The sequence below is a fragment of the Canis aureus genome, chromosome 15 (genome assembly GCF_053574225.1).
Source record: "Canis aureus isolate CA01 chromosome 15, VMU_Caureus_v.1.0, whole genome shotgun sequence".
Taxonomy (NCBI): domain Eukaryota; kingdom Metazoa; phylum Chordata; class Mammalia; order Carnivora; family Canidae; genus Canis; species Canis aureus.
In genome coordinates this window covers 44856817-44869136 of record NC_135625.1, presented here as the reverse complement: position 1 = coordinate 44869136, position 12320 = coordinate 44856817, and the positions used below count along the sequence as shown (strand labels likewise).

The following is a 12320-nucleotide window of genomic DNA, read 5'->3' as shown; positions in this document are numbered from 1 at the left end:
CAAGATACTAGCCAATAGGATCCAACAATACATTAAGAAGATTATTCATCATGACCAAGTGGGATTTATCCCCAGGATGCAAGGCTGGTTCACACTCGTAAAGCAATCAGTGTGATAGATCATATCAACACAAGAAAAAACAAGAACCATAGGATCCTCTCATTAGATGCAGAGAAAGCATTTGACAAAATACAGCATCCATTCCTCATCAAAACTCTTCAGAGTGTAGGGATAGAGGGAACATTCTTCAGCATCTTAAAAGCCATCTACGAAAAGCCCACAACAAATATCATTCTCAATGGGGAAACACTGGGAGCCTTTCCCCTAAGAGAAGGAACACGACAGGGATGTCCACTCACCACTGCTATTCAACATAGTACTAGAAGCCCTAGCCTCAGCAATCAGGCAACAAAAAGAAATAAAAGGCATACAAAATGGCAAAGAAGTCAAACTCTCCCTCTTCGCAGATGACATGATACTGTACCTTGAAAACCCAAAAGACTCCACCCCAAGATTGCTAGAACTCATACAGCAATTTGGCAGTGTGCCAGGATACAAAATCAATGCCCAGAAATCAATGGCATTTCTATACACTAATAATGAGACTGAAGAAAGAGTAATTAAGGAGTCAATCCCATTTACTATTGTACCCAAAGGCATAAGATACCTAGGAATAAACTCAACCAAAGAGGTAAAGGATCTATACCCTAAAAGATACAGAACACTTCTGAAAGCAATTGAGGAAGACACAAAGAGATGGAAATTTATTCCATGCTCATGGATTGGTAGAATTAACGTTGTGAAAATGTCAATGCTACCGAGGGCAATTTACACATTTAATGCAATCACTATCCAAATACCATGGACTTTCTTCAGAGAGTTGGAATAAATCATCTTAAGATTTGTGTGGAATCAGAAAAGACCCCAAATAGCAAGGGGAATTTTAAAAAAGGAAACCATAGTTGGGGGCATCACAATGCCGGATTTCAGGTTGTACTACAAAGCTGTCGTCATCAAGACGTGTGGTACTGGCACAAAAACAGACACATAGGTCAATGGAACAGAATAGAGGATCCAGAGGTGGACCCTCAACTTTATGGTCAACTAATATTCAACAAAGTAGGAAAAACTATCCACTGGAAAAGACAGTCTCTTCAATAAATGGTGCTGGGAAAATTGGACATCCACATGCAGAAGAAGGAAACTAGACCATTCTCTTACACAATACACAAAGATAAACTCAAAATGGATGAAAGTTCTAAATGTGAGGAAAGAATCTATCAGAATCCTAGAGGAGAACACAGGCAACACCCTTTTTGAACTTGGCCACAGTAACTTCTTGCAAGACACATCCATAAAGACAAGGGAAACAAAAGCAAAAATGAATTATTGGGACTTAAGATAAAAAGCTTCTGCACAGCAAAAGAAACAGTCAATAAAACTAAAAGACAACCTACAGAGTGGGAGAAGATATTTGCAAATGACCTATCAGATAAAGGGCTAGTATCCAAGATCTATAAAGAACTTATTAAACTCAACAGCAAAGAAACAAACAATCCAATCATGAAATGGGCAAAAGACATGAACAGAAATCTCACAGAGGAAGACATAGACATGGCCAACAAGTGCATGAGAAAATGCTTCGCATCACTTGCCATCAGGGAAATACAAATCAAAACCACAATGAGATACCACCTCACACCAGTGAGAATGGTGAACATTAAGAAGACAGGAAACAACAAGTGTTAGAGAGGATGTGGAGAAAGGAGAACCCTCTTGCACTGTTGGTGGGAATGTGAACTGGTGCAGCCACTCTGGAAAACTGTGTGGAGGTTCCTCAAAGAGTTAAAAATAGAACTGTCCTACAACCTAGCTATTGCACTGTTGGGGATTTACCCCAAAGATACAGATGCAATGAAACGTCGGGACACCCGCACCCCGATGTTTCTAGCAGCAATGTCCACAATAGCCAAACTGTGGAAGGAGCCTCGGTGTCCATGGAAAGATGAATGGATAAAGAAGATGTGGTCTATGTATACAATGGAATATTACTCAGCCATTAGAAATGCCAAATACCCACCGTTTGCTTCGACGTGGATGGAATTGGAGGGTACTATGCTGAGTGAAATAAGTCAATCGGAAAAGGACAAACATTATATGTTCTCATTTATTTGGGGAATATAAAAAATAGTGAAAGGGAATGGATGGGAAAGGAGAAAATGAGTGAAAATATCAGTGAGGGTGACAAAACATGAGAGACACCTAACTCTGGGAAATGAACAAGGGGTAGTGGAAGGGGAGGTGGGCGGGGGGGTTAGGGTGACTGGGTGATTGGCACTGAGGGGGGCACTTGGCAGGATGAGCACTGGGTGTTATGCTATAATTTGGCAAATTGAACTCCAATAAATATAATAAATAAATAAATAAATAAATAAATAAATAAATAAATTCAGCAAAGTTGCCGGATACAAGGTGAACATACAATAGTCAGTAGTATACTATTTACTATAATGAACAACTAAAAAGGATTTTGAGATAACAATTCCATTTGCAATAGCATCAAAGGAATGAAATGCTTATGAATAAACTTAAATAAGAGCTGAAAGACTTGTATGGTGTTATAAAGTATCACTGAAAGAAATTAAAGAAGACCTAAATTTTTGGGAAAAAATCCTGTGTTCATAAAACTGGTGCTGGTGAAGGACAGACATATAGATCAAAATAATACAACTGTGAGTGTTAGTTAGCTAGCTTTTGACAAGGATTCCAAGATAATTACATTGGAAAAAAAAAAAGACTAATTTCCACAAGTGATGTTGAGATAACTGGATATACACATGCAAAAGAATAAAGTCGGGTCTGTTCCCTTTTAAAAAAAAAAACTGTTAAATATCAATGTTACCTCCCAAGAAGGGAAAAGAAATTCCAATTTTTTTGAACAAAAAAAATTTGTAGTCTTGCAAGGACTTTACATAAATCGCCATGTGTGTAACCTGTACAAAATTAAGCTATTTTAAATTTACAGACTATAAGAAACTGAACCCAAATGTCTATTCTCTGTACTACATTTCAGCTAATATTGCAGAACTAATAACAGTTTTTAAAGTGGCTATTACCAATTCTGTCTACTGTAGCAAGATACCTTAAGTTACAACAAAATCTTAGGAAATAAGACTGAATAATATCTGTTATAGAAATACCCTACTCCATGGGAAATATCAGAAAGGGAGACAGAACATGAAAGACTCCTAACTCTGGGAAACGAACTAGGGGTGGTGGAAGAGGAGGTGAGCGGGGGGGGGGGGGTGACTGGGTGACGGGCACTGAGGGGGGCACTTGACGCAATGAGCACTGGGTGTTATTCTATATGTTGGCAAATTGAACACCAATAAAAAATAAATTTATAAAAAAAAATACCCCACTCCTTACCAACTCCCACCCTCCCCCACCCCTTCAAAATCATAAGCAGCTCTCTCTGTGACAGACAAATAATGTAAGCATTGTGAAAACCCAATTTATGTGGCATATCTCTTGGTCCACTGTCTGACCATTCTGTCATATTCTGCTCTGTTGGTCATATACTGAGTGGCAATACTTCCCACCAAAGGGTCAGCTGGAAGAAAAAAATGTAGATTATTTTGAAGAAAGGAAAAGAACCTTTCAAATTTTAGCCAATAAATTGACAGCTTGGGAAGAAATATGCAAAGTATTTGTGATCAAAACCAGTTTTTAAATGCCATTCCATTGTCCTGGGCACTTTTTCTTTCTAAAACAGTATGCAGGGGGGAAGAATTCTCAGACTTTAGCACTAGTGTGGCTTTATCTCCTTAATTCATTCTATTTTTCTCCCAACAACCACCACCCACTTAACTGGAGTGTTAAGTAAGTTCAATAAAAACTGGAATGTTCAAGGCTATGATGAACATCCAGCTGTGTTCACACTGACTGTTCCTTCAAGTCCTCTGGGCTGTTAAAATATAACACTATTTACCTCTACATTAGTTACCTAGAAAAAAACCAGGCTGCCAGGTCAAAACCAACAATTAAGTTGAAACCTAAATAGAATCTTTTATGGTAAATCTTTAATAATAAAAGGAAATTAAGCCTCCTCTCACCCCTAATCAGTCTGAGAACCACTAACTATTAAGCAAAGAAACTCAACATTTAGTTAGAAGTAGGTGGTTTAGGGGAACCGTATGAAAAATGTAAAAATCTAAGGCAATTTTGTAAGTCTTAGTTTTAAAACACTTTGTTCCTATAGCATAGAAGTTGCTGCCTTTTTCAACAAGCAGATTGAACTTTTCTTGATTAAAACTTTTTTTTAAGATTTTATTTATTCACGAGAGATACAGAAAGAGAGGCAGAGACAGGCAGAGGGAGGAGAAGCAGGCTCCCTGAAAGGAGCCTGATGTGGGATTTGATCCTGGGAATCAGGGATCAGGCCCTGAGCCAAAGGCAGATGCTCAACCGCTGAACCACCCAGGCATCCCTGATTAAAACTTTCTTTCAAAAAAGGTTAGTTTTTGTCCTTTAAAAAAAAAAAAAGATTTATTCATTTGGGAGAGAGCATGAGCAGGAGGGGCAAAGGGAGAGAAAATCCCAAGCAGACCCCACACTAAGCCCAACACAGGGCCTGATCCCAGAACCTTGAGATCATGACCTGAGCCCAAACCAAGAGTCAGATACCCAACCAGCTACACCATCCGGGCATCCCTGCTTTTTGTTCTTCAAAAGCTTTGTACTTTATCAAAACAAGTATTTTTCAGATAAGGAAGAAAAAAGAAAAGAAAAAGAATTATTAACCTTACCAGGATTACAGTCTGTAAGAAGGGAGCAGATAGAAAGGAGAACTTTAAAAATGGTTAGTGCTGGACTCCAATTATCTTTTAATATATCCAACCAAATAACTCCTTGACGGTTAATATTACAGTGAGAGATCCTTGTCCGAAATGTAACCTTTGGAGGCTTGAAGGGGTATTCTGGTGTAAAAGTGATATCAAGGAAGAATACACCACCCTCATACACGGATCCTGGAGGCCCCAGAATGGTTGATCTCCATTCATAGATGTTATCGCCCTTGGGACCAGCACTCTTGGCTCTGGTAGAGAGAAGTTTGGAGTTTTTGCTCATGCTGACTTTACTCTCCTTCTTCTTGGGGGTGTTTGTTTCTTTCTTGGTTTGCTGGTTGGAGGACAAAGGTGAGGAGGAGCTGGTGCTGGCCCTTGAATCATCATCCGACATAGCGAACCCCCTGCCCGACCCCGCAAACAGCCCCTCTCTTTGTGTCTGGCTCCTCTGTGCTGTCCCGGTGGCTGCTACATCTAGAATTTAGTAAGAACTTTACTACGTGCAAGAACTGTGCAAGTGCTTGATATCCTCTATAAAAAGGATGCTCACAATAATGGAGGGGTACAAAGAAAGTGAGGCTCAGAGAAGTTAAATAATTTGTCAAAGATCACTTAGCTGAGTGCAACAAGTTGACTTCAAACAAGGACAAGTTGACAAGTCCACTTCCAACCAAGTATTGCTAAATAAAATATAGGACACCAATAAATTTGAATTTCAGGTAAACAAATAATTATACTGAAAAGCAAAAGTATGTCTCACATATTGCTATTTTTATTTGCTAAATCTAGCAACCCTACTCCAAATCTCAACCTATAAGATAAGGTAAGATCCTATTTTTAGGTGGTAGGGAATTCAGGACTAGAAGAGATTCCCTCTGGGTAGGAGTATCACAAAACAGCCTATTGCCTGTATGTGATATTATGATTTATAATAAGAAATATGTATTTGGTCTTTGTCTCATTCTTGGCTGAGAGTTCCTGAAACCCTTGGAATATCCTAAGTGATGAGGGCCGTGAAGATACATTTTGTTATGTCAGCGAAGTAACTTTTGGAAAGCCCTCCATGGGTGAGAGCTGGTCCCTAAGGAACTAACCTGTGATTAGAATTGGAGCATTGCAGTCCAGTTCCTCCTTCCCACACCGCTCTGGAGAGGAGAAGGACAGGAGATCGAGTTCAATTACCAATGGTTAGTATTAATCATACCTGTGCAATTAAGATCCCATAAAACCAGAAAAGGTGGGACTCAGGAAACTTTTGGGTGAACAAACACTGGAGATTTGGAGAGTGGCATACCTGCCCAGTGAGAGGATGGAAGCTCTATCTCCCTTTCCCGTACCTCACCCTATAGTCTCTTCCATCTGGCTGTTCCTGAGTTACATCGTTTTATAATAAATTGTGGTCTAGTAACTAAACTGTTTCTCTGAGTTCTGTGAGCTGCTCTAGCAAATTAATTGAACTCAAGGAGTAGTCATGGAAAGCTCCAATCTAGAACCAATAGTTCAGAAGCAACGGTGGCAGTCTGGTTTGGCATCTAAAATGGGGGAAGAGGGACAGTCTTGTGGTACTAAACACTGAACCTCTGGGATCTGACGCTGTCTCCATGTTGATAGCATCAGAACTGAGTCGAATCATAGGGCACCCAGATGCTATAGAATTGGTTGGTGGTGTGGGGAAACGCTCCACACACTGGAATTTGGAGCAGAAGCAGATCATAGTCCTGGGCACTCCCGCCCTATTTCAGATGCATCATGATGCTACAAGAAGCATAAGACCTCAACAAAATTGCCACGTAAGTAGTATTTTTTTTAATATAAATTTTTAGTGTCTTATACCTAGTAATGTTTAAGTCTTTTCCCCGAACCCAGTCATTGCAATGAATACTATCATATTGATATATCACATAAATTTTATGACACTAAATAAAAATTTTAAAAGACCAGATGTAAAAATATTAAAAGGAGTCTATCTTTTTCTTTTTGTACCAAATAGATTTTCTTGTGCACTCCACTTTGCACATCATTGCGCACTTTGGGCACATTATTGTCCTGAGCAAGACTTGTTGAAGTCTTCAATAATATTTATTGAAGACCTATGTGCAGCTTTTCTCACTCGTCTTTGCATCAGTTCTAGAGTTCCTATTTCAAGTCCCACCATAACCAGCAGAATTGAGACTGCAGAGCCCATGCTCCGTCAGCCAAGCTGCCTTGTAGGGCACCCAGGGAGGGGGCTGCAACAGCTGCTGGAAGCTGGGGTGAAGCTCTCCCTGCTTTACTGAAGAAACTACAGGTAATGTTTGCCAAATGTCACATAATTAATACATTTGTGTTGGAATTTGGACATTGGTTCCAGGGTCTGTGCTTTTCCCTGCTTTGCTATCCTGTTTAAGATGCATCTGAACAGGATCCCAAGTGTAAATCAAGGTTGGTTTTATCTCCCAAAAATTAAAAAGAAAAAAAAATACACTGGAACTAACCAAGTAACTTGAATCTTGAATCCAGGATATTGAATCCAAAGAACCAGCATACTTTATCAATAAATTTTTGTAAAATCTAAATTTTCTTTAACTATTTCCTCTTAGGCGAGGCAGACCCAGCCTGAGTTATTTTTAGAATGTGGTCTAATAATTAAAAACCTCTCTAAACCATCTTGAGGGGCAGAATAATTTATTAATAAGGATTTGTGAATTTTCTCTTGATTTTTTTTCAGTGCCCTTCCCTCTAAGCAGAGCCCTTTGCTGTGCCTTAGGGAGGTTTATCATGTCAAGTCACAGTGTCTCTCAAGACATTTCCCTTCTGTCAGAAGACACTAAAGATGCTAAAACAAGTGTCTGGGAGAGGAAGGTGTTGACCTGAGCCTGACAAAGGGTACAATGAAAATTCTGATTAATCTCAGGGGGCTGCTCAGAGGCAGCGCTCTCCGGGAAGTTTTAAACAGGAGAAGGCAGAAATTAAAGGAAGGGTGGGTATGTTTCTGAAATGACCTGCACTTAGCCAGGATTTTACAGGCTTTCATATTTCTGCCTCCCTCTTCCTAACCTTGTTTTAGGACTCAGAGGCAAATCACTTCACGTTTCCAACTACAGAGAGCTCTCTTTTGTTTTCCTGAAGGTTTCTAAGCTTCAATGCATTTCCTTTCCTCCCAGGTCCATCAGTTTTGGACTGCAAGAGATGATGACTCGATAGAGAACTCACATACTAGGTGCACATAACACAGAAGTTATGATTCAACAAAGAGAGTCTTTACCATTTAGAGATGGAAGGGGGTAAGAAAAGGAATCATTATTCAGGCCTACAGCTAGAGAGACATTTACCTCCACTCCCCTACTCCTGACTTGTCTCCTTCCTATGTGTTACTCTTCCAGAAGCACAGAGTCCAGACCCCAGGCCCTGGGGCAGAGAAGCAATGGAGCTGCCAGACCTGAAAGCACACAGCCTAGAATGACAACCTTTGGCAAAGGTTGTAGTAGATGGAGAACTGGTGATCAAAGTTGGAGGAGGTCCCCAGTATCTGCATTCCCTGTGCCAGGCTTGGGTCTATGCGCCTTACAAACTGGAACTTAATTCTTATTTTCTATCTGGTAAGAACTCACCTCACCTCCATTTTATAGATGAGGAAACTGAAGTACTGATTTAAGTAAGTTACCCAAGGCTACCCAGCTAGGAAGGTGCAGGAAGAGCTGAGACTCATACCCAGAATCTGGCTCCAGGGTTTGTACTCTCCACCATGGTGCTATGCAGACTATGTCCTGAAGGGACAAGTAAAAGCAAGAATTCATGAATGCTTTTGTACCATGGAAGTTTCAGGACCCTTGATCCAATTTTAGTGGACAGAGAACCCTGAGAATATCTGAGACTGAATTTATTGCTAGTCCAGGAAGATGGGAGTATGGAGCGACATTTTAGTGTGATTTTATTAAAAATAATAAAATAGCTCTTTCTCTGAACATGGTGATGGCTTTTGAGACCCACTATAGTCATAATTCATGAATGACTAGTTTCTTCTTTTTTCTTGCTCTTAACAGAGTAAGAACCAATTTTTTCATAAGGCAACAGGTTGTACCTGTAGCATAGGCTAGGCAAGTCTAAAGGGAGGGATATTAAAACTACAAATTCATTGGCCTGTCTTCATGATTAAAAGGCCTAAGAGGTCTCCAAAATCATTTTGTCTGGAAAGAAAGATGTAGAAGAGACAATGTATACATGACTGCTGTGAACTGACATATTGTTATGGTGTCACAAAGTTCTAAACTTCATTTTTGTTCAGAGACCATATTCCGCTCATTCCCAACCCAGATCACCTGCTTTGATTTGCTGTCCAAATGACAGAATCCTTCATGTGCTACAGGCAGGATTGTGGTCCTTGCACAAGGAGCCACATTCAAAGAAGCACCCCAAGCCCGACCTCCCCTCCCTGTCCCCCTGTGCACTCTGGCCAGGAAACAGTTTCAGATTCACTGGCTTTGATCAAGCTTACAAGACCCATCCCTGTGTGTCTGCTGTCTCTTAGCAACGCCTTGCGAAGTGGCCTTAATCAGTTGCCATCACTGCCTGCCACCTGGGAAGGGAAATCTTATAAGGTGAGGAGAAATATTCTCCATGGAGGGGGGGGGGGTGTGCTACCTCTCTCTATTGCACAAACATGGCAGTCTACGTCCAGATTTTCTGGTCATGACTTCAAATTCTCCAATGTTGGATTACATGATGCATGTTTTTATGCTGAAATCTGTGCTACTTTTTGTGATACTTTTTATTCAGTAAATGCAGTCTATTATTCTAAATTTGTTTTTTATATTTTGAATAAAAGGTATAAACTTACAACCCAGAAATCTTAGTTTTTAGTTAGGAAAGCATTCACTCTATGTGTGTATAACTGTACTAGTTGTTATGTTCCTTATTAATGAATAAGAAAAGTTACACATGAACTCAGGAGAAAGTCCATAGTAAATCCTCCTTACATTCTATGAGCCATACTTTTCCTTCCTTCACTCAGAAAGCTCCTGAAGCTGATCCCAAATATAAATCTTCCCCTGACTAAATGGAACAGAAGTGGTCACTTTTCTCCTCAAATCATGATGAGCAGGTAGTAACTTGCACAACAACCTTCTTATTTGGCCATCACCAGAGTGCAGGCCTACATTGATTATTTCACAAAGTAGCAAGCCTTTGTCCTTATTCTGCTGATGTCTCTTATCTATGTCTAAGAATGCCTTTTAACATATATGTTTGTTTGTCTCAACCTTCAAGCTTATAAAAGGCAGGGAAAGAATGTCCCACCTGTTTTATGTCTGCCCAAAGGGGCTACAGAAACATTTTTATTTGAAACTAGAGGACATGAGGAAGGAAGTGAAGGGATTAGTAAAAGAGGAGGTCACTTAGAGTGGCTATGCCATGGACAATCTAGAGGTTATATTTATGGAGCACCTGTTATGTGCATTTATAATAAACAATAATAAACAATAAACAACATTTTATAATAAAAATAAACTTTTAAAAATTTAAATTCTAAACATTGTTATCCTAAACAAAATCAAACTTTTCAAGGTTACAAATATTGAAAGGACCTGCTAGATTGTCTATCACCAGAATGCAGTTTCATCCAGGGAAATATCAAATACTTGAGTAACTGGAGTATCCTTCCCCTTAGCCTGTCTTAATGCTTCATGGATTCATCATAGCTCTTTGGTTCAGAACTAAAGGACTTTGAGGACAAAATTAGAGCTCCCTATCATCCAGAGGGAGTTAAATGGTATGCCTCAAGGATTTTTCGATAAGATTAGGAAGTGGGAGTCAGGAATATTAAGTCCTATAATCTGTGTTGCTCTCCTGTTTAAGACTCTCCAAAAGCTTCCCATTGTCCTTAGAATAAAATTCAAACTTCTTACCTGAGTCTATGAAGCTCTCCATGATCTTCCTTTTTCTATGGCTTTGACTTTTCTGGAAACCATGGTCACTTGTGATTCTGCAGGTATGCGGGACTCCTGTGTTAACCCTGCCTTAAGCCTTCCTCTTCCCAATCCTCTGCTGGCCTGCTCCTGCTGCTCATTTAAGTCTTAATTCAAAAGTCACCTTCTCTGTTAGGCCAACTTTTATCACACAAATCAAATGATTCATTCTAACACTCTTCACCTTACCATTGCCTTCTGTTTTATTTTCTCCCAAGCATTTGTCTCAATCTGACGTTGATGTTCAGGTCTTATTTCCTTGTTTCATCTCCTGCTCTTAACAGGATATATGAGCAACAACTGTGGTTGTTCTATTCTCTGCTGATTCCTAGTGCCTAGAACAGTGCCTGCCATAGATCTGGAGAGCAAAAAATATTTACTGAATGGATGAATACAGAAGTTGTTTCTTTAGCAACTATTCATCCACATTGTGACCATAGTCATGACAAAAGTATCAGGTCTGAACACACAAAACCAAAAGAAACATCCATATTAAAATTCATGAGATTGTCTGCTAAATGAGCCACTCAACCCCTCACATAGAGGTTTTTTACTTTTACTTTACATAATTAACAAACTTGTTTTACAATTTACACAAATTTGTTATCTAGTTTCCTGGCATGTGGTGGATGCTGGTTAGGCACACTAATAGCAGTAATGAGAAATAGGCCAGCATGGAGGAAACAGAAAAATCACTAAAAATCAACAAGAACTCAGAGAGCAGAGTATTTGGGGGCATTACATACAAAGCAAATAGTCTTATAGATGTAAAGTTGCCAACGAATGATACTGTTATTATAGAAATTACTTAAGTTATCAAGAAAATTAAATTATGTTGTATATACATCTAAAGAAACAAGGAAATAGTAAATATCAAGTGCTCCTTAGAAAAGATTTTATCCAAAATGTTATTGTTTTATTGCTATTTTAAAGGGGAAGCAAAATTTGGTTTTCTGAATTATTTCTGTGGAACATGTTAAAGAAACTCCTTTCTCTCCTTCTTTTCTTCCCTCCTTCCTTTCTTCCTTCCTCCTTTCCTCTTTCCTTCCCTCCCTCCTTCTCTCCTCCTTCCTTCCCTTCTTCCCTCCTTCCTTCCTTCTCTCCCTCCCTCCCCCTTTCTTCCCTCCTTCCCTCCTTCTTTCCCTTCTTCCCTTCTTCCCTCCTTCTCTCCTTTCTTCCCTCCTTCCCTCTTTCCTTCTTCCTTCCTTCCTTCCTTCTCTCCTTTCCTTCCTTTCTCCTTCTCTCCCTCCTTCCCTCCTTCTCCCCCTTCTCCTTTCCTTCCCTCCCTCCTTCCTTCCTTCCCCCTTCCTTCCTTCTCTCCTTCCTTCCCTCCTTCCTCCTTCTCTTCTTCCTTCCCTCCTTCTCCCCTTTCTCCTTTCCTTCCCTCCTCCTCCCCTTCTCCTTTCCTTCCTTCCTCCCCTTCTCACAATGAGAACTAGGTAGTTAACCATGTCCCTTACAGCATGGATACCTAGAAAGCGCAAATCCAAATCTCTCAAAAACACCACTCTGTAAGCTTTTATGGTACTTA

At 39.8% G+C, this 12320-nt stretch overlaps 2 protein-coding genes across 6 annotated transcripts in view; both read right to left on the bottom strand.

Annotated features, from left to right (window-relative positions):
- PSD3 (pleckstrin and Sec7 domain containing 3) overlaps nt 1-12320 on the bottom strand; it is a 713619-nt gene that overhangs the window by 565616 nt on the left and 135683 nt on the right. The gene's annotated exons all lie outside the window — the stretch shown is intronic.
- Nucleotides 3453-5616, bottom strand: LOC144284023 (ubiquitin-conjugating enzyme E2 E1-like). The gene is made up of 2 exons (XM_077848421.1): nt 4809-5616; nt 3453-3613 (listed from the first exon to the last, which is right to left on the bottom strand). Exons 1-2 carry the CDS (start codon nt 5239-5241, stop codon nt 3516-3518), a joined length of 531 nt encoding a protein of 176 aa, XP_077704547.1. The 5' UTR covers nt 5242-5616; the 3' UTR covers nt 3453-3515.